A 21,929-nucleotide genomic window follows, 5' to 3' on the forward strand; every position below is an offset into this window, starting at 1 on the left:
GTGTTGGATCTAGTAACTTGTAAGCATAATTTCTTAGGCAGAGTGATAAAACCACCTTGTTTAGTAATGGCTTACTAAATTCATTTCTTGAAAAGAGCCTTGCAAATATCTAGTAGATCCAGTGACCATTTTGATCCAGTGCCTTGCAATTAATGGCAGCCAATTGGGTTTATGCATGGTTAACACTCAGGAGCTACTTTTTGTATACAGACCAGGGGGGGGGGGGGGGGGGGTTGGGGATTTAGAAAACAAATTGCCGCTGTACATAGATGCAGTGCTCAAGTCTTCCCAAAACATCCCCACCCATAGGCCAGCAGTAAAAGGTTTTGTGGTAGTGCATATCTGAACAGCATGTGAAATCAGATGGAAATGTTGAAGTGTAGTGTTTGTGCAAGTAAAGACAATTCACAAACAAGCCTATTAAGATCATTTTTTATTAAGTAACCAGAAGTCACATGGCATTTCCAGTTATTTTTGGCCATAGCCATATTCCTTAACATTGATGGGGCCAACAGATGCTCTTTCCCATCGTAGATCTGAGAAACAAATGAGTAGTGAGAACTAAAGCAGTGTACGACAACAACAAGTTATCAGAGTTAGTCCATACCTGTAAGCTGCTGATCACTTCCACTTCTGATGCTACAAGTGGAGTCACAGCAGCCACACACCTGGTCAGAATCATCTGCGGACACCCAACTGACAAGACAAACCCTCAATTAAAAACTAATAATTTATCTGTACACTTATCTAGTGGGCAACATACCCATTAGGAGAAAATGAACAAGCTTTCTGTTCGGGTCCTGTCGGAGCAGATGCTGCAGCCACCTTCAAAATGCAAGTAATGTAGACCTGCAAAGACAATATTGTTTGTACACCAAGGTAGCATTTCATACAAAGAGTTGCACAACTACAACATACATACCAGTCCACTGTCTGACTGCTGGAACCGGAACGCGTCCAGCTGAAACTGCAGCTTGTCAATTTGAGTCCGGGGCATAAAGTGAGACCTGGAGCCTGTGAGCTTGGCATCAACTAGGCACCTGGGGACAAAACAGTTAGACATCCTACAACACTTCTGGTGGGATACATGTTAGTGCCTCTCACCCATTATTCTCAATAAAGGAGTATCTGGGGATAGAAGTGACATCAGGGACTGCAGTAGCCACACAGCTGTCCACAAACACACGGACGGGAACATGGCTGTACATAAGCACTGATGCTTCAAGATTTATGACGTCGCCCAGGAAGTACTGGTTAGAAGGCCTCTCAAAAACCCAGTCATCTGCAAAGAAAGTCTTAGCACAGGTTCACAAGCACAGGCATGATACAAACATGATTGGGTTACACTAACCAGTCATGAGCTTGAGGGAGATGACAAAGACTTCCTCTGCAACTTTAGTTGAGGCATGTGGGATCCAAGTGGGTATCAAGGTATTGCTGCTCACATTATGCATTCTGTAGGAGTTAAACAAGCAGTCATCTTATGTCCATAAATGGTGGGATTAACATCCAGTGAGCCTGAATTAAACTAGTCCCCACCTTGGATAGTGACACTCAATACCAACCACCGCACCACTGCTCCTGACAATAGGAACACCATATGAAGCCTCTTGTGGGGTGTAGATAAGGTTGAACGTATAGACAAGCTCATCCTCAGTCACCTAAAAAGAACGAACGTTACTCACAGGGACAGTTCAAAACACCCATGATAACATCAAAATAGAGCCCTACTGTTGATGTGCTGCCACATCCATGCAGTTCAGACTCAAAGATGAGCACTTGAGCAGAAGGATCCTCTCCAGTCGCAGTACAGCCTCCCAGTGTAAAAGCTGTGGACATCAGTGGCTTCCCAGTCCCAAAGAAGTCCTCCATCACTTCCACATACACTGAATTCTCTCCACACTGAGCCGCTACACTGTTGGGAGGGATAGGATGCGGGAGCTCAAAGGGAATGTCTGGCTGCTGTGGTTCCTCTGGTAGACTTGGAAAGCTCCACGTCAGCTTCACCAATGGACCCTGTAACAGCTCTTTTGACTGAACACCCATAAGATCTTGAGAAGGCTTTCCAAAGTCAGTCATGGCTGGTGTCTGGACAGGAAACTGAGCAGGAAACCTTTGTGGTGCAAATACAGGATTATTGGGAACCAAAGACATCCTAGAATCAGCCTGTTGAGAAACTTGAGCTAATGCCCTAGGCCTAAGCTTGCTTGGATTCAGATTATGTGCTGCTCTTGCTCTCCATTGTGCTTCAGAAAATCCAAGCGCAAGAACAAACACCAATCCAAATCCAACCTGCCAAAACCCCATTATTGCTAAGCTTGTGTTTCAATGATACATTAAGGTGCTGCCATTCATATTTATACAGATGTAAATCAGCATGGCTCCACCTCACTCCACAAGCATGATTTGTCTTTGCACCTGCCAGTTTACTCAATCAGTATGTCACAGGTGAAAGCCATTGATTCTTTATTTATCAGAGTAAAATGAAGTAACATATAAGGGCATGTTGTATTAGTAGCTTAACCAAATGATTGTTTATTTTACATATCAAAATGACAGACATGACAAACAACCTTAAAGTCTTTTTGTGTCCTCCTTTTTTTATTGATTCAGAAACATAGCCACACACAGAATTGTACACTAGAGTATCCAAGATAATAAAGATTAGTATGTTTATAGCCAGGTTTAGATTGTAACAAACATTCTTCGCTCACATTAACAATAATCTTCAAGGGACTGAAACTGAGCAGTTTAGTTCAGAACCAAAGGAATGCAAGATCAAAGCATTGATTTAATTATAGATTCACTGATATGTTTTTCTCCCCATTACAACTGTTATGATCAGGTTGATCAGTGTGTGTGTGGATTTATTGTAGACGTCATTCCTTCTTGAACTATACTATATGCTACTCAGCACCAAAAGACAATAACCTGAACAGTCTACTAAAAAACTGAATTTAAAATATTAACAGGTATGAACAAAAGACAAGCTCATTAATGGACACTAAGAACTTAAAAAAAAAAAAGATGTTTGAAACATGACAGCACACATTAAAACACACAGTCTTAAAGAAAATATATAGTTCACAAATAGTTTGTGAATCAGCACACAGTAAAGTATTCAACTACTTGAAATCAGATTATTTTTCAACTACTTGAAATCAGATTATTTTTCATGTTACACAGTCAGAGTCAACATTTTCTCATCTTTTTAGTCTCTTCAGAAAGAAACAACTCGTCTGCCACCAAACAAGTATCTACTTTAACACAACGCTTGGGCTCAAGATGCATTTGGTTACTCATCCTGCCAATTCACAGCTCTAAATGGCTGAAACAGCCTGTCTTTATTAAAAAAAAAACAACAAAACAAACAAACACCAAATAAAGACACCGCTGGGGAGACTGGGTCAGCTGTGTGTTCTGATCTAAGAACAGTTGACTGCTTTTATCTTATACACTTTAATTGTCCCATCTGCTTTTCTTACGTTTGGGGGGATCAGGAACTGCAAAGCTGTCCTTATGAGTGCTTGACCTCTCACCCCCATCTCGTTCTGACTGTCCCTCTCTGTCCCTATGGCTCCCTTCACCGTTTCGGCTATCGCCATGACGATCTCTGTCACTATAGCGGTCCCTTTCCCCGTAGCGATCACGGTCTACCCCACTATGCCTATCACCATGACAATAATGGCTATTTCCATGACGACCCCTGTTGTCAGCATTCCTATCGTTACGGGACCCTTCTTTTGAAGAAGAGCTAGAGTATGGCTCAGTTTCACAGACAAGGATTAGACTAAACCAGGAGTAGGCCTTAGTTCAATTAGGGTATTTATGTAGCTTTTATAAACGTACCCTAGAAAAAAACATCACTGGTGTGCATCTTGAGACAAAACAATGGCACTGAGATATTTTAAGATATGTCAGTGCAAGGTACTTTCAGTTAAAGCAGTTCAAACATGCATTTTAGTCTGGGACTAGCTTAAGCCTTGTCTGTGAAACCGGGGGTAAGAGTCTGAAACTGAGCTCAGGGAGCCCGCTCTACTGAAGCCGCTCATTTTGGTGCCTGAGCTGAGGGCAGGGGGCGGCGCCATGGAGGAAAATGAGGAAGAGGACGCTGGAGAGTAGGGCAGATGGGGTCTGTCAGGCCCCTCAGGTGCTCCTGAAAGAGCTTAAGCCCGGAACACACTAAGCTGACGCCGACAAACTAGTGCCAATGAAAGCAGACTGCGGGGTTGGCTCACGTCGGCAGCATCTGGGTCCAAAGTTGCCCTGACACACCAAACCGACGTTCGACACCCGACCGCCAAGTAGCAAGTCCATTCTGCACCTGCGTAAGAAGAAATGCCTGCAGGTACTGCAGGTGACAGTAGCTGAACAGCCAATCAGAATGATCAGGTGGCCCGACGGACCGACGAGCTCCGACGGCGATTCAACATGTCGAATCGGCCGAAAAAAAGCAGACGATGACCAACTTCAGCTGATGGTGCGGAACACACTGAGAAAACTTAGTCGGCCAACGAGCAAAAACTGCCCGGCGGCCGACCGTTGGCTTGGTGTGTTCTGGGCTTTAGACTTCCTGCACTGGTCCACCCAGAAGAGCTGCTGGACTTTGTGGTAAGTGTAGGAGGAATGCCAGATGCTGCCACAAAGTGGTTTTTATACTGAGCCTGAAGGAATGCAAGAGCATGTTTAACAAACTCCATAGATTGATACATCCAACTATTTCTATACTGAAAAACTTGAGGGTGGCAAAGATCTTTTTTTTTTTTTTAACCTGAAACACTTGCTTTAGGGCAGACATGCGGTGCGTTCCAAATGGGATATATCGCCCTCCAAAGGGCACTTCCGAGTGAAAACATTCATGGCCACCATATTAAAGGGTCGTTCCAAACCGAAGTGCTCAAAACTGGCCACTTCAAAGGGCCCTTTGGAATTAAGGATTTCAAAGGGTACAACTGGACACTTTGGGCCCCCATGATTGTTTGCACAGGGAAGTTGTTTGGAGTCACAGAATGGGTACAGGAGGCTCAGAGTTTGATTTTACCTATAAATGTATAGTATTTTTCTATATTACTGTAATATTTATACAAGTTAAATTTGGTACATTATGGTCAAAATGACATTGTACTTTACAGCTACCCTTCCATTCAAATACTTAAACATGATACAAACCAAAAATAAACATTAAACAAAAGGCAGAGCTTACACAATTTACTCATCGTTCAGAGCGTGTTTTTTGGGGGGTCAACCAGCATACACAATGTGCGACTGAGACGCCCCCTTGATTGTCTCGTTAAGATGCAGAAGTGTGTTCCAAAAACAAAAAACCCAAACACACTACACCCCTCATCCTTTCGAAGCTCACTCTGGAGGGTAAACCCTTTGAAGGGATTAGGGCATAAAGATGAACCCTTCTGAATGGAACGGAGGGATGGTCTCCCATGGCTCCAGTTGAGGGTTTGTAGGTTTCAGAGCAGTACCACCACTGCACTCCTGATGTAGTAATAAGTGTACCAACTCTGGTTCCTGTTTGTAATCGTAAACAGGAATAACTTGTGCTTACTGGGGTGTTTTTTTTTTGTTTGTTTTGAACTGCTGACATGATAGCCATTGAAATGCCCTTTAGTGTTGTAACAGGCCTAGCTTAAGTGACAAGCAAAACATCCCCCCCCACAAGCCAGCAGTATAAGGCTTGTGGTATCTGAACAGCAGTGAAACCATGTAAACCGGATAGAAGTGTTGAAGTGTAGTGTTTGTGCAAGTAAAGAATTCACAAACAAGCCTATTAAGACCATTTTCTCTTTTTTTTTTTTTTCTTTTAATTAAGTCACTAGAAGTCACATGGCATTTAGTTATTTTTGGCCATAGCCATATTCCTTAACGTTGATGGGGCCAACAGACGCTCTTTCCCATCGTAGATCTGAGGAACAAATGAGTAGTGAGAACTAAAGCAGTGTACGACAACAACAAGTTATCAGAGTTAGTCCATACCTGTAAGCTGCTGATCACTTCCACTTCTGATGCTACAAGTGGAGTCACAGCAGCCACACACCTGGTCAGAATCATCTGCGGACACCCAACTGACAAGACAAACCCACAATTAAAAACTAATAATTTACCTGTACACTTATCTAGTGGGCAACATACCCATTAGGAGAAAGTGAACAAGCTTTCTGTTCGGGTCCTGTCGGAGCAGATGCTGCAGCCACCTTCAAAACGCAAGTAATGTAGACCTGCAAAGACAATATTGTTTGTACACCAAGGTAGCATTTCATACAAAGAGTTGCACAACTACAACATACATACCAGTCCACTGTCTGACTGCTGGAACCGGAACGCGTCCAGCTGAAACTGCAGCTTGTCAATTTGAGTCCGGGGCATAAAGTGAGACCTGGAGCCTGTGAGCTTGGCATCAACTAGGCACCTGGGGACAAAACAGTTAGACATCCTACAACACTTCTGGTGGGATACATGTTAGTGCCTCTCACCCATTATTCTCAATAAAGGAGTATCTGGGGATAGAAGTGACATCAGGGACTGCAGTAGCCACACAGCTGTCCACAAACACACGGACGGGAACATGGCTGTACATAAGCACTGATGCTTCAAGATTTATGACGTCGCCCAGGAAGTACTGGTTAGAAGGCCTCTCAAAAACCCAGTCATCTGCAAAGAAAGTCTTAGCACAGGTTCACAAGCACAGGCATGATACAAACATGATTGGGTTACACTAACCAGTCATGAGCTTGAGGGAGATGACAAAGACTTCCTCTGCAACTTTAGTTGAGGCATGTGGGATCCAAGTGGGTATCAAGGTATTGCTGCTCACATTATGCATTCTGTAGGAGTTAAACAAGCAGTCATCTTATGTCCATAAATGGTGGGATTAACATCCAGTGAGCCTGAATTAAATTAGTCCTCACCTTGGATAGTGACACTCAATACCAACCACCGCACCACTGCTCCTGACAATAGGAACACCATATGAAGCCTCTTGTGGCGTGTAGATAAGGTTGAACGTATAGACAAGCTCATCCTCAGTCACCTAAAAAGAACGAACATTACTCACAGGGACAGTTCAAAACACCCATGATAACATCAAAATAGAGCCCTACTGTTGATGTGCTGCCACATCCATGCAGTTCAGACTCAAAGACGAGCACTTGAGCAGAAGGATCCTCTCCAGTCGCAGTACAGCCTCCCAGTGTAAAAGCTGTGGACATCAGTGGCTTCCCAGTCCCAAAGAAGTCCTCCATCACTTCCACATACACTGAATTCTCTCCACACTGAGCTGCTACACTGTTGGGAGGGATAGGATGTGGGAGCTCAAAGGGAATGTCTGGCTGCTGTGGTTCCTCTGGTAGACTTGGAAAGCTCCACGTCAGCTTCACCAATGGACCCTGTAACAGCTCTTTTGACTGAACACCCATAAGATCTTGAGAAGGCTTTCCAAAGTCAGTCATGGCTGGTGTCTGGACAGGAAACTGAGCAGGAAACCTTTGTGGTGCAAATACAGGATTATTGGGAACCAAAGACATCCTAGAATCAGCCTGTTGAGAAACTTGAGCTAATGCCCTAGGCCTAAGCTTGCTTGGATTCAGATTATGTGCTGCTCTTGCTCTCCATTGTGCTTCAGAAAATCCAAGTGCAAGAACAAACACCAAGCCAAATCCAACCTGCCAAAACCCCATTATTGCTAAGCTTGTGTTTCAATGATACATTAAGGTGCTGCCATTCATATTTATACAGATGTAAATCAGCATGGCTCCACCTCACTCCACAAGCATGATTTGTCTTTGCACCTGCCAGTTTATTCAATCAGCATGTCACAGGTGAAAGCCATTGATTCTTTATTTATCAGAGTAAAATGAAGTAACATATAAGGGCATGTTGTATTAGTAGCTTAACCAAATGATTGTTTATTTTAAATATCAAACTGATAGACATGACAAACAACCTTAAAGTCTTTTTGTGTCCTCCTTTTTTTATTGATTCAGAAACATAGCCACACACAGAATTGTACACTAGAGTATCCAAGATAATAAAGATTAGTATGTTTATAGCCAGGTTTAGATTGTAACAAACATTCTTCGCTCACATTAACAATAATCTTCAAGGGACTGAAACTGAGCAGTTTAGTTCAGAACCAAAGGAATGCAAGATCAAAGCATTGATTTAATTATAGATTCACTGATATGTTTTTCTCCCCATTACAACTGTTATGATCAGGTTGATCAGTGTGTGTGTGGATTTATTGTAGACGTCATTCCTTCTTGAACTATACTATATGCTACTCAGCACCAAAAGACAATAACCTGAACAGTCTACTAAAAAACTGAATTTAAAATATTAACAGGTATGAACAAAAGACAAGCTCATTAATGGACACTAAGAACTTAAAAAAAAAAAGATGTTTGAAACATGACAGCACACATTAAAACACACTGCTGAGTCTTAAAGAAAATATATAGTTCACAAATAGTTTGTGAATCAGCACACAGTAAAGTATTCAACTACTTGAAATCAGATTATTTTTCAACTACTTGAAATCAGATTATTTTTCATGTTACACAGTCAGAGTCAACATTTTCTCATCTTTTTAGTCTCTTCAGAAAGAAACAACTCGTCTGCCACCGAACAAGTATCTACTTTAACACAACGCTTGGGCTCAAGATGCATTTGGTTACTCATCCTGCCAATTCACAGCTCTAAATGGCTGAAACAGCCTGTCTTTATTAAAAAAAAACAAAAAAACAAACAAACACCAAATAAAGACACCGCTGGGGAGACTGGGTCAGCTGTGTGTTCTGATCTAAGAACAGTTGACTGCTTTTATCTTATACACTTTAATTGTCCCATCTGCTTTTCTTACGTTTGGGGGGATCAGGAACTGCAAAGCTGTCCTTATGAGTGCTTGACCTCTCACCCCCATCTCGTTCTGACCGTCCCTCTCTGTCCCTATGGCTCCCTTCACCGTTTCGGCTATCGCCATGACGATCTCTGTCACTATAGCGGTCCCTTTCCCCGTAGCGATCACGGTCTACCCCACTATGCCTATCACCATGACAATAATGGCTATTTCCATGACGACCCCTGTTGTCAGCATTCCTATCGTTACGGGACCCTTCTTTTGAAGAAGAGCTAGAGTATGGCTCAGTTTCACAGACAAGGATTAGACTAAACCAGGAGTAGGCCTTAGTTCAATTAGGGTATTTATGTAGCTTTTATAAACGTACCCTAGAAAAAAACATCACTGGTGTGCATCTTGAGACAAAACAATGGCACTGAGATATTTTAAGATATGTCAGTGCAAGGTACTTTCAGTTAAAGCAGTTCAAACATGCATTTTAGTCTGGGACTAGCTTAAGCCTTGTCTGTGAAACCGGGGGTAAGAGTCTGAAACTGAGCTCAGGGAGCCCGCTCTACTGAAGCCGCTCATTTTGGTGCCTGAGCTGAGGGCAGGGGGCGGCGCCATGGAGGAAAATGAGGAAGAGGACGCTGGAGAGTAGGGCAGATGGGGTCTGTCAGGCCCCTCAGGTGCTCCTGAAAGAGCTTAAGCCCGGAACACACTAAGCTGACGCCGACAAACTAGTGCCAATGAAAGCAGACTGCGGGGTTGGCTCACGTCGGCAGCATCTGGGTCCAAAGTTGCCCTGACACACCAAACCGACGTTCGACACCCGACCGCCAAGTAGCAAGTCCATTCTGCACCTGCGTAAGAAGAAATGCCTGCAGGTACTGCAGGTGACAGTAGCTGAACAGCCAATCAGAATGATCAGGTGGCCCGACGGACCGACGAGCTCCGACGGCGATTCAACATGTCGAATCGGCCGAAAAAAAGCAGACGATGACCAACTTCAGCTGATGGTGCGGAACACACTGAGAAAACTTAGTCGGCCAACGAGCAAAAACTGCCCGGCGGCCGACCGTTGGCTTGGTGTGTTCTGGGCTTTAGACTTCCTGCACTGGTCCACCCAGAAGAGCTGCTGGACTTTGTGGTAAGTGTAGGAGGAATGCCAGATGCTGCCACAAAGTGGTTTTTATACTGAGCCTGAAGGAATGCAAGAGCATGTTTAACAAACTCCATAGATTGATACATCCAACTATTTCTATACTGAAAAACTTGAGGGTGGCAAAGATCTTTTTTTTTTTTTTAACCTGAAACACTTGCTTTAGGGCAGACATGCGGTGCGTTCCAAATGGGATATATCGCCCTCCAAAGGGCACTTCCGAGTGAAAACATTCATGGCCACCATATTAAAGGGTCGTTCCAAACCGAAGTGCTCAAAACTGGCCACTTCAAAGGGCCCTTTGGAATTAAGGATTTCAAAGGGTACAACTGGACACTTTGGGCCCCCATGATTGTTTGCACAGGGAAGTTGTTTGGAGTCACAGAATGGGTACAGGAGGCTCAGAGTTTGATTTTACCTATAAATGTATAGTATTTTTCTATATTACTGTAATATTTATACAAGTTAAATTTGGTACATTATGGTCAAAATGACATTGTACTTTACAGCTACCCTTCCATTCAAATACTTAAACATGATACAAACCAAAAATAAACATTAAACAAAAGGCAGAGCTTACACAATTTACTCATCGTTCAGAGCGTGTTTTTTGGGGGGTCAACCAGCATACACAATGTGCGACTGAGACGCCCCCTTGATTGTCTCGTTAAGATGCAGAAGTGTGTTCCAAAAACAAAAAACCCAAACACACTACACCCCTCATCCTTTCGAAGCTCACTCTGGAGGGTAAACCCTTTGAAGGGATTAGGGCATAAAGATGAACCCTTCTGAATGGAACGGAGGGATGGTCTCCCATGGCTCCAGTTGAGGGTTTGTAGGTTTCAGAGCAGTACCACCACTGCACTCCTGATGTAGTAATAAGTGTACCAACTCTGGTTCCTGTTTGTAATCGTAAACAGGAATAACTTGTGCTTACTGGGGTGTTTTTTTTTTTGTTTGTTTTTTTTGAACTGCTGACATGATAGCCATTGAAATGCCCTTTAGTGTTGTAACAGGCCTAGCTTAAGTGACAAGCAAAACATCCCCCCCCACAAGCCAGCAGTATAAGGCTTGTGGTATCTGAACAGCAGTGAAACCATGTAAACCGGATAGAAGTGTTGAAGTGTAGTGTTTGTGCAAGTAAAGAATTCACAAACAAGCCTATTAAGACCATTTTCTCTTTTTTTTTTTTCTTTTAATTAAGTCACTAGAAGTCACATGGCATTTAGTTATTTTTGGCCATAGCCATATTCCTTAACGTTGATGGGGCCAACAGACGCTCTTTCCCATCGTAGATCTGAGGAACAAATGAGTAGTGAGAACTAAAGCAGTGTACGACAACAACAAGTTATCAGAGTTAGTCCATACCTGTAAGCTGCTGATCACTTCCACTTCTGATGCTACAAGTGGAGTCACAGCAGCCACACACCTGGTCAGAATCATCTGCGGACACCCAACTGACAAGACAAACCCACAATTAAAAACTAATAATTTACCTGTACACTTATCTAGTGGGCAACATACCCATTAGGAGAAAGTGAACAAGCTTTCTGTTCGGGTCCTGTCGGAGCAGATGCTGCAGCCACCTTCAAAACGCAAGTAATGTAGACCTGCAAAGACAATATTGTTTGTACACCAAGGTAGCATTTCATACAAAGAGTTGCACAACTACAACATACATACCAGTCCACTGTCTGACTGCTGGAACCGGAACGCGTCCAGCTGAAACTGCAGCTTGTCAATTTGAGTCCGGGGCATAAAGTGAGACCTGGAGCCTGTGAGCTTGGCATCAACTAGGCACCTGGGGACAAAACAGTTAGACATCCTACAACACTTCTGGTGGGATACATGTTAGTGCCTCTCACCCATTATTCTCAATAAAGGAGTATCTGGGGATAGAAGTGACATCAGGGACTGCAGTAGCCACACAGCTGTCCACAAACACACGGACGGGAACATGGCTGTACATAAGCACTGATGCTTCAAGATTTATGACGTCGCCCAGGAAGTACTGGTTAGAAGGCCTCTCAAAAACCCAGTCATCTGCAAAGAAAGTCTTAGCACAGGTTCACAAGCACAGGCATGATACAAACATGATTGGGTTACACTAACCAGTCATGAGCTTGAGGGAGATGACAAAGACTTCCTCTGCAACTTTAGTTGAGGCATGTGGGATCCAAGTGGGTATCAAGGTATTGCTGCTCACATTATGCATTCTGTAGGAGTTAAACAAGCAGTCATCTTATGTCCATAAATGGTGGGATTAACATCCAGTGAGCCTGAATTAAATTAGTCCTCACCTTGGATAGTGACACTCAATACCAACCACCGCACCACTGCTCCTGACAATAGGAACACCATATGAAGCCTCTTGTGGCGTGTAGATAAGGTTGAACGTATAGACAAGCTCATCCTCAGTCACCTAAAAAGAACGAACATTACTCACAGGGACAGTTCAAAACACCCATGATAACATCAAAATAGAGCCCTACTGTTGATGTGCTGCCACATCCATGCAGTTCAGACTCAAAGACGAGCACTTGAGCAGAAGGATCCTCTCCAGTCGCAGTACAGCCTCCCAGTGTAAAAGCTGTGGACATCAGTGGCTTCCCAGTCCCAAAGAAGTCCTCCATCACTTCCACATACACTGAATTCTCTCCACACTGAGCTGCTACACTGTTGGGAGGGATAGGATGTGGGAGCTCAAAGGGAATGTCTGGCTGCTGTGGTTCCTCTGGTAGACTTGGAAAGCTCCACGTCAGCTTCACCAATGGACCCTGTAACAGCTCTTTTGACTGAACACCCATAAGATCTTGAGAAGGCTTTCCAAAGTCAGTCATGGCTGGTGTCTGGACAGGAAACTGAGCAGGAAACCTTTGTGGTGCAAATACAGGATTATTGGGAACCAAAGACATCCTAGAATCAGCCTGTTGAGAAACTTGAGCTAATGCCCTAGGCCTAAGCTTGCTTGGATTTAGATTATGTGCTGCTCTTGCTCTCCATTGTGCTTCAGAAAATCCAAGTGCAAGAACAAACACCAAGCCAAATCCAACCTGCCAAAACCCCATTATTGCTAAGCTTGTGTTTCAATGATACATTAAGGTGCTGCCATTCATATTTATACAGATGTAAATCAGCATGGCTCCACCTCACTCCACAAGCATGATTTGTCTTTGCACCTGCCAGTTTACTCAATCAGTATGTCACAGGTGAAAGCCATTGATTCTTTATTTATCAGAGTAAAATGAAGTAACATATAAGGGCATGTTGTATTAGTAGCTTAACCAAATGATTGTTTATTTTAAATATCAAAATAACAGACATGACAAACAACCCTAAAGTCTTTTTGTGTCCTCCTTTTTTTATTGATTCAGAAACATAGCCACACACAGAATTGTACACTAGAGTATCCAAGATAATAAAGATTAGTATGTTTATAGCCAGGTTTAGATTGTAACAAACATTCTTCGCTCACATTAACAACAATCTTCAAGGGACTGAAACTGAGCAGTTTAGTTCAGAACCAAAGGAATGCAAGATCAAAGCATTGATTTAATTATAGATTCACTGATATGTTTTTCTCCCCATTACAACTGTTATGATCAGGTTGATCAGTGTGTGTGTGGATTTATTGTAGACGTCATTCCTTCTTGAACTATACTATATGCTACTCAGCACCAAAAGACAATAACCTGAACAGTCTACTAAAAAATTGAATTTAAAATATTAACAGGTATGAACAAAAGACAAGCTCATTAATGGACACTAAGAACTTAAAAAAAAAAGATGTTTGAAACATGACAGCACACATTAAAACACACTGCTGAGTCTTAAAGAAAATATATAGTTCACAAATAGTTTGTGAATCAGCACACAGTAAAGTATTCAACTACTTGAAATCAGATTATTTTTCATGTTACAGTCAGAGTCAACATTTTCTCATCTTTTTAGTCTCTTCAGAAAGAAACAACTCGTCTGCCACCGAACAAGTATCTACTTTAACACAACGCTTGGGCTCAAGATGCATTTGGTTACTCATCCTGCCAATTCACAGCTCTAAATGGCTGAAACAGCCTGTCTTTATTAAAAAAAAAAAAAAACCAAAAAAACAAACACCAAATAAAGACACCGCTGGGGAGACTGGGTCAGCTGTGTGTTCTGATCTAAGAACAGTTGACTGCTTTTATCTTATACACTTTAATTGTCCCATCTGCTTTTCTTACGTTTGGGGGGATCAGGAACTGCAAAGCTGTCTTTATGAGTCCCTGACCTCTCACCCCCATCTCGTTCTGACCGTCCCTCTCTGTCCCTATGGCTCCCTTCACCGTTTCGGCTATCGCCATGACGATCTCTGTCACTATAGCGGTCCCTTTCCCCATAGCGATCACGGTCTACCCCACTATGCCTATCACCATGACGATAATGACTATCTCCATGACGACCCCTGTCATCAGCATTCCTATCGCTACGGGACCCTTCTTTTGAAGAAGAGCTAGAGTAAGAGTCTGAAACTGAGCTCAGGGAGCCCGCGCTACTGAAGCCGCTCATTTTGGTGCCTGAGCTGAGGGCAGGGGGCGGCGCCATGGAGGAAAATGAGGAAGAGGACGTTGGCAAGTAGGGCAGGTGGGGTCTGTCAGGCCCCTCAGGTGCTCCTGAAGGCAAAGAGCTGAGACTTCCTGCACTGGTCCACCCAGAAGAGCTGCTGGACTTTGTGGTAAGTTTAGGAGGAACACCAGATGCTGCCACAAAGTGGTTTTTATACTGAGCCTGAAGGAAAGCAAGAACATGTTTAACAAACTCCATAGATTGATACACCCAACAATATCTATACTGAAAAACTTGAGAGGGTGGCAAAGAATTTTTTGTTTGTTTTACCTGAAATGCTTGCTTCAGGGCAGACATACGGTCTCCCATGGCTCCAGTCGAGGGTTTGTAGGCCTCATAGTTACCAAGAGCAGCACCACCACTACTACTGCGCTCCTGATGTAAGATGTAATAATAAATTTATTAGCAATGAATTAGCTTTAGTTCCTGCTTGTAATTGCAAACACAGGAATAACTAGGTTCTATGGAAAATCAAGGGGGGGGGGGGAGATAAACACTAACATTTTTTTAAATATATTAAATAGTAATGTCAAACTAACAGTGGATTCAGATCCAAGGCCAGGTCTCTCCCTGTAACCCAGGCCTCCACCTCCAATATTTAGCTTCTTCCCTTTCCCTCCCTTAAAGCGGGATTTCCTGAACCAGGGATTCTAAAGAAGAAAAAAAAACAAAAAAAAAACAGTAAATGCAAAGTTAGTGAAAAAAAAAAGCAATGAAACATGTACTATGAAAAATGTATATTGTGCACAGGATGTTGTTTCACCTGCATTGCCAGGTCCATCAGGTCCTTTGAAACACTCTGATTGGCTCCCTCTAAATTGCGAACCAGGTCACCAGCAAATGAAGTGTCTTTAGTGGTGAGTAGGGTGTAAGCTACACCTTTCTCTCCTGCACGACCTGTTCTACCAATTCGATGTGTGTGTGTGTCAATATCTCGTGCTACGTCGTAGTTCACAACTGTACGGATAGATGGAATATCCAACCCGCGAGCTGAGAAATGAAAGAGAAAATGAATTTGAATGAAAACATATTTATAATAAAGAGAATAAGTAGACAAATTGAAATAGTTCCTCTACCCTGAACAGATGCAGGTAGATATACAAAACAAGTACCACTAACCAGCAACATCAGTAGCTACCAATATGGGCAGATTCTTCTTCTTAAAGTCAGCAATGACTTTGTTCCTCTCACTCTGATCCATGTCTCCATGGAGCAGTCCCAGGCTATAACCTTCCTGATTCAAATTTGTAGCTAGCTCCTCACAGTTAGCCTTTTTAGTGACAAAGACCAGCACTGAGCCAGCGGAGGTGAACTCCACCAGCCTGCGTGTCAGCCAACCCCATTTCTCTTTCCCAGACTGCAGCACCTCCACTATTTGAGTGACATCTTCATTAGCCTGGGAGGATGAGAAAACAAGTTTAAACAGACTTCTTCAAATACTAAGCACAATATCTTGTATAAGAAACAAGGGCTGCACCTCTCCTATGTCTCCCTGCACAACACGGATGGGGTCGATCAAAATATCTCGTGCCAGCTTTTCGATTTTCTTCCGAAATGTTGCACTGAATAACAGAGCTGTGAAAGATCAGAGGTCAAGAAAGGCTTGAGTACAATAAATGAACTGGATGGAGTCAAGCTGGAATCTAGTAGAAATGTTTTAAAGCAGCACAATAATATGAATATGAAAGACGCTTACTCTGTCGATCAGGTCTGACATGGCTGGCAATGGATCTCACTTGGTATTCTGTATAATGCAGATTAAATTTAAGACAAGGGCAGCACAATTGTACTTTTTTTCCTAAAGGGGATAGTTCACCCAAAAATGCCCAAATTCTATCATTATTTACTCACCCTCATTGTAGTGGCAAAATAAAAACCATCCAAAACCGCTAAGGAGCAGGAATAACTTCTGTGACACGCTAATCCTTGATGCCTGCATTATGTTTTATTTTGAACAGCTTTGCACAGTCAACAAAATATGCCCTTTTGGTCCAAACAGATTTAATTTAGGCTTTTATTCACATATAAACATTGCTCAACACACACACATAGAGCACATCGAATATGGTAAACGGAAGCTCAGCTGTACTCATTTCATGAGCGAGAGCCAATGAGGTTTGTTCTTACAAGCACATTTGAGCTTCCATTTACCATATTTGGAGTGCTCTATGTATGTGTGTTGATCAATGTTTATATGTGAATAAAAGCCTAAATTAAACCTGTTCACAATATAAGTGATAATGTCTCTTCAGAAGACTGAATTAAACAGGACATTTGGACACTTTTTGGACATTTTGAAGCTTGTTTTGGTGGAAGAGACTTTCAGTAGAAGGACCGGAATCTCGCAGAATTGATAAAAAAAAAAAATATATATATATATTCTGAATTTCTGTTTTGAAGATAAACGATAGTCTTATAGGTTTGGAACAACATGAGACAGAATTTGGGAGAACTATCCCTTTAATTCAATACTTTGTTGACCAAACAGTAATTCTGAAATGCACTACTGTTTTGACTGAGCTTTTAATAAAAAATAAAATAAAAAACAAGGGATAAAAATGAAAGATAAAACAAAACAAAAAGAAGTGACATTTCACACATACCAAAGCCCATATCAAACATGCGATCAGCTTCATCAAATACCAGGTAGGTCACTCGCTGCAGAGATGTAGCTTTCTTCTTCACATGATCGATCAGACGACCCTATGTGAGAAGAGCAAACATATGAATCAATCTTCATACAATATATTCACTTCAAAAGACAAACCAAGAAACACCTCTAGTAAACAGAAACAAGTTGAATGGGGATGTTTATCAAAAGATGAGAAGTTCTTACTGGGGTGCAGACAACAATTTCAGCCCCTTCCTGTAGAGCTTTGGCTTGTTCCCACATGCTGCCGCCTCCGTACACTGCCACTGAGCGGAGGCCGTATACCTTCCCGAAGCGCTTGCATTCGGCATGGATCTGAACCACAGAGATAAGCATTGCAAAAACCCAAAACACACTACAAAAATTTGATTCATGACTAAGATTACTTCATAAGAAAAACATATTTAATTCTTTTGCTCAGAAATTATTTTTCATCTCCTTCCACTCATTCATCTCTTACACATTCCCATAACATGAAGGAACCTTCTTTCTCACTGACCTGTTGACAGAGCTCTCTGGTGGGGCAGACAATCACAGCAATGGGTCCTTCTCCCGGCTCCAGCTCCTTCTGGTCCATGATGTGCACCAGCATTGGCCAAATAAAAGCTACCGTCTTTCCGCTACCGGTTTTGGCAATGCCAATCATGTCTCTACCACTCAAAGATATGGGAACACCCTAGTGAAACAACACATTATTGTAGAAAAATACCTAAAATTACTACTTTGATGACAGCATAAACAAACAAAGGGTCATTTGTGGGTGGGTTTGACAGCTCACCTGGCACTGGATGGGTGTAGGTTGAGTGTACTCGGATTTACGGATCTGGTGCATAAGCTGCTCATCAAATCCAAAGTGGGCAAAACTCGTGGCTGGTTTAGGAGGGGCTGCACCTGAAACCTGTTCATTTGGAATATGGTTTAATGTTGGTTGAAAAAAAGGGAATGACCATTTGTGTATGTACTTGTGTGTGCTGCCATTGACCTTCAGGTTGAGTTTCTGTCTCAGTTCCACCACTCCAGCCCCAGTCAGACTGCTGAGTTCCTCATGCTCAATATAGAAGTTCTTCTCAAAGGGAGGATAGTCAATCTACAGACAGAAGAGAGGTAAAAAGTCATTGTTTACATCTCATACTTTTCTTTTAAAGTATATACAGAGGCTTTTTGATATGAGAGATCTAATTACCTACAATGTATAAGTAATAGAGTACTGCAGGAATGAATATGAAAACCTGGAAACAAGTTTTTTGAATTAATTTTTGCTAAATGCCTGAAATTCGATTTTATTCTGTGACATAAAATACATCAGCAATAACCCTTTGTGATTTTTAAAGCTTTTACTTGTCTTGAAAACGGTGGTTGCTATCAAGTGGCTAAATGGGCTAAAGAGACTCTTTCTGCAATAATCTAAAAGATAATGAAAAAATTCTTAAATTGCTTTTGGTTGAGGGAACAAGGGTGATGCAAACTTCCAGCCTACAAAATTACATCATTCCAACAGCACTCTATTTAGTGACATTTATGCAACAACTACTGTAGGGAGATGCAGTAACAGTACCTCTGAGTGGTCTATGGGGGGCAGGGGCAAGATAATCTTTTTGGTAGTAGGAGCAATGGGATTCCCATCGCTGTCATAGTCCACTTCTTCCTCCTCTTCCTCTTGGGTCAACCCAGCTGTTGGGTTCTCCGCCATGTAACGGAAATATGCTTCCTGCAAAGAACACAAAACCATGCTTTAGATCAAGACAAAGAGCCGCAGGCCTTTATATCTGGAATATCAAGAAGTCATCCAAATATTAAATAGCAAGTTCTCGCCAACAACTCAAAATCACATATCTGACAGCACTGATGTGGTGTCAATGACATTACATTTTAATTGGTCACTGATATTTTCTCAAATCTCATGTTTCAGTGAATCGCTCTACCTGTAAACATTTAAAGAAAATAGATAATGACTGAGAACCTTTGAATCTTTAAAAATCAAATCTGATTAGTGCATTTAAAGCCTTAAAAACAAGCTACAGACCTACTCTGCACCTACTCTATCACCAAAGGCACATTTTAATGCCTCAGTCCGTAAACTGATGTAGATCTATACATTATATATATATATATATATATATATATATATATATATATATATATATATATATATATATATATATATATATATAAAGAGTGTAAGAGAGAAAGATAGAAAGAGGGGTGGGGCACAGCCATTGCTGTGGCAAAGATACGATGGCGGAAGTAACGTCAAGAGGGTCACTCACTTGGTCATCTTCTTCTTCAATGTCATCCCGTATACCCCTGGAAGAAACAAGCGGAGAAAAAAAAAACTTCCCTGCGACTCGCTCAATCACCCATGGAAACCCATATTCTACCCATAAACCCCCATTTTCTATTCCCATCCTCTCTGCTATAAATATTATCTGGATGAATGGTCTTAAAAGTATTATTATTATTTTTTTTTTCTGTGATAATTGCAGAATCTTACTTGGCCATATTTTTCTCTTTTTCCTTTTCCTCAAGTTTCTTCATGTCTTTTGCTGCTTGGTCCTGAAAGAAGTCAAAAACATTTAAAAGAACAAAAATTAAAGCAAAAGAGCCGCAATGTTCACTGCCGGCTCTAATAGAGATCAATTCAGGAACGCAGCTCTCACCTCCACCTCAGCCATAAAGGCATCAAGGGGGTCATCCTCACTGTCTGAGCCTCCTCCCCCTCCCCCTCCAGACTGGAACTGCTTTCTAGTGGGAGAGTTCTCGGCAGGTATATATGGCAGATCTGCACTGCTAGACTCCTCTTCATCATCCTCAAAATAACTAAAAATACATTTCAAGCATTAAATGTAATTGCCTCTTTCGTTCACCGAACACCAATTCATTTACTCCACCTCAAAAGGAGAAATTAGTCATAATGACAGTCACCTAAAAGGTGCATCAAAAGCAATGAAAGTGAATGATGACTAAAATCTCCTTTTGTGTTCTACATAAAAAATGAAAACATACAATTTATGAACAACATGAGGGTGGGTACATAAAGAGAGATGTTCCTCTGGGGTTGAACTGGGTTTTTCAATTTTAATTTTGGGGTGCAATGTCTTCATTTTAAAAGTGGTCACATTTTAAGTACTTACGCATTCTCCTCGTCGAAATTGGCTCGTTTTGTTCCTATTTTGTAAAAAGACGAAAGCTGCTGATTCTTGCCATATCCACCTGATGGTCCTGAACTTCCAAATGCGGAGTGGGCCTTCTGAGAAACAGGAGGCTCCTCTTTCTTCCCACTCGCAAGAGAGAATCCCCCGAATCCAAAGCCTCGCTTGGCACTCGGGCCTCCCTTGTTCCAGTTCATTGCTGCAACAAAATAGCGTCAGACTGGGTGTTAAAAACGGGTTTTACACACACAAAAACCCATTAGGCTACTGTAGCCTAACAATTAAAAAGTCTGCTTGTAAATGTCGCTTAGCTTTTCTGTTGTTGCCATAACTCACACATTTTCAGTGTTCTCTCAGTATTTTGTTGTCAAACAGCAAGTAGGCGAGACTGCCTCGTTATGCTGTGCTGATGGCCGTGGAGAGGCCTTGAGCTGTGTGTATACGGATTATGCTTGCTTCGATTACTTTCACTATGCGTGCGTCAAACAGTAATAGATATATTTCTTCGCTTTCTTTTTATTTACCTGTCACTGATACGACGAAAAGAGCGATCTTCTAAAGTGGGTGGACACCTTATTTATCCACAGCGTATTTACCACTTCAAGCTATCTTTGCACACTTCTCGGAGATTGTGTTTTACGTCATTTACAATGGACGCGTTTTGTGTTGGGTAAAATTTACGCGACGCGTTTTGTGTAGAACGTAGAATGCAATGTTGCCAGATCCCCATCTTATTTCAGTGTATGATACTTTTACTTTCACCTGATATTACAATGTATGATAATGATATTATAATATCGGCATTTATTTATTTATTTTCGTTTAATTTATTTAAAATCTGTTTTAGATCTGGTTGTAATGTGTTGAATCTTTCACGCCAGTTTATTGTTGTAAATTGAGTGTTTATGCCATTCATATGTTGTTTTAAAATAAACGAATAAATAAATAAATAAATCTTAGTGTATTAATCACTGAGAAATGTTTCATCATTTCATTGATGTAATTTTTTGCTTAAAAGAAGCTAAATTATCTGCCAATGGGGTAAGAAAATAATCTTGTTTCTGTTTGGGACAGTAACAAGAAACAAGATTTCAAACAGAAACAATATTATTTTTCTTACCCCATTGGCAGATAATTTTGTTTGTTTTAAGCAAAAACTCACTTCATTTTGATTTTATTTTCCAGAAAACAAGAAAATATATCTTATGTCATTTTACTTATCTAGTAAAAGCATCTTGATTTAAGAATTCTTAGTTATTTAGGCTGGAAACAAGACAAAATACTAAATAAGAAAAGCATTTTTGCAGTGTAGAGTTTCCTTGGTTACCTCTGTAAACAAAGCGGCACCAGCGCCTCACTTAAACACTACTTTAATAGGCATCATACGGAGGTAAGATTAAAAGAAAATCTCGCGTCTTTTGCGGCATAAAAATGCGACCGGTTTATGTGATCGGCAAGCTGAGAGACCACGTATAGAATCAAAGGAAGTAATTGACAACATTTTCGGATAAGTGGCCG

At 41.6% G+C, this 21,929-nt stretch overlaps 2 protein-coding genes and 1 long non-coding RNA gene across 24 annotated transcripts; 1 reads left to right on the forward strand and 2 right to left on the reverse strand.

Annotated features, from left to right (window-relative positions):
• Positions 1 to 416: 416 nt before the first annotated feature.
• LOC127508444 (zona pellucida sperm-binding protein 3-like) lies at positions 417 to 13,090 on the reverse strand. Of its 19 annotated transcripts, none has more exons than XM_051886365.1 (8): positions 12,500 to 13,059; positions 12,308 to 12,429; positions 12,120 to 12,223; positions 11,873 to 12,050; positions 11,691 to 11,808; positions 6,145 to 6,230; positions 5,989 to 6,077; positions 417 to 536 (listed from the first exon to the last, which is right to left on the reverse strand). In XM_051886365.1, exons 1-8 carry the CDS (start codon positions 12,920 to 12,922, stop codon positions 469 to 471), a joined length of 1,188 nt encoding a protein of 395 aa, XP_051742325.1. In that variant the 5' UTR covers positions 12,923 to 13,059; the 3' UTR covers positions 417 to 468. The 19 variants fall into 19 exon arrangements, with proteins under 19 accessions (XP_051742325.1, XP_051742318.1, XP_051742319.1 ...); XM_051886358.1 differs by lacking the exons at positions 5,989 to 6,077; positions 6,145 to 6,230 and adding exons at positions 608 to 696; positions 764 to 849 and having other exon boundaries at positions 12,500 to 13,056; XM_051886359.1 differs by lacking the exon at positions 6,145 to 6,230 and adding an exon at positions 11,532 to 11,617 and having other exon boundaries at positions 12,500 to 13,056.
• LOC127508447 (uncharacterized) lies at positions 7,962 to 14,065 on the forward strand. The gene is made up of 2 exons (XR_007928817.1): positions 7,962 to 8,409; positions 13,794 to 14,065. It is a non-coding gene; the product is annotated as an uncharacterized LOC127508447 (long non-coding RNA).
• Positions 13,349 to 21,074, reverse strand: ddx42 (DEAD (Asp-Glu-Ala-Asp) box helicase 42). Of its 4 annotated transcripts, XM_051886343.1 has the most exons (19): positions 20,936 to 21,074; positions 20,748 to 20,842; positions 20,394 to 20,610; positions 19,920 to 20,079; positions 19,754 to 19,815; positions 19,530 to 19,566; positions 18,818 to 18,970; positions 18,245 to 18,349; positions 18,041 to 18,160; positions 17,762 to 17,938; positions 17,449 to 17,577; positions 17,216 to 17,315; positions 16,309 to 16,356; positions 16,090 to 16,187; positions 15,732 to 16,008; positions 15,376 to 15,602; positions 15,152 to 15,262; positions 14,883 to 14,987; positions 13,349 to 14,774 (listed from the first exon to the last, which is right to left on the reverse strand). In XM_051886343.1, exons 2-19 carry the CDS (start codon positions 20,749 to 20,751, stop codon positions 14,205 to 14,207), a joined length of 2,700 nt encoding a protein of 899 aa, XP_051742303.1. In that variant the 5' UTR covers positions 20,752 to 20,842; positions 20,936 to 21,074; the 3' UTR covers positions 13,349 to 14,204. The 4 variants fall into 4 exon arrangements, with proteins under 4 accessions (XP_051742303.1, XP_051742304.1, XP_051742302.1 ...); XM_051886344.1 differs by lacking the exon at positions 20,748 to 20,842 and having other exon boundaries at positions 20,936 to 21,060; XM_051886342.1 differs by having other exon boundaries at positions 20,748 to 21,054.
• Positions 21,075 to 21,929: the final 855 nt, after the last annotated feature.

This window comes from Ctenopharyngodon idella, chromosome 3 (assembly GCF_019924925.1).
Source record: "Ctenopharyngodon idella isolate HZGC_01 chromosome 3, HZGC01, whole genome shotgun sequence".
Taxonomy (NCBI): domain Eukaryota; kingdom Metazoa; phylum Chordata; class Actinopteri; order Cypriniformes; family Xenocyprididae; genus Ctenopharyngodon; species Ctenopharyngodon idella.

Excerpts from the sequence above, each read along its gene's own strand:
- LOC127508444 (XM_051886350.1), bottom strand. The coding sequence starts at position 7,688 with ATGGGGTTTTGGCAGGTTGGATTTGGCTTGGTGTTTGTTCTTGCACTT. Across the intron at positions 1,662-7,112 it reads GATGTGGCAGCACATCAACA|GTGACTGAGGATGAGCTTGT; the intron begins GTAGGGCTCTAT and ends CGTTCTTTTTAG. Across the intron at positions 850-922 it reads AGCAGTCAGACAGTGGACTG|GTCTACATTACTTGCATTTT; the intron begins GTATGTATGTTG and ends TTGTCTTTGCAG.
- ddx42 (XM_051886343.1), bottom strand. Across the intron at positions 17,578-17,761 it reads CCAGAGAGCTCTGTCAACAG|ATCCATGCCGAATGCAAGCG; the intron begins GTCAGTGAGAAA and ends TCTGTGGTTCAG. Across the intron at positions 15,263-15,375 it reads TGATGGACCTGGCAATGCAG|AATCCCTGGTTCAGGAAATC; the intron begins GTGAAACAACAT and ends TTTCTTCTTTAG.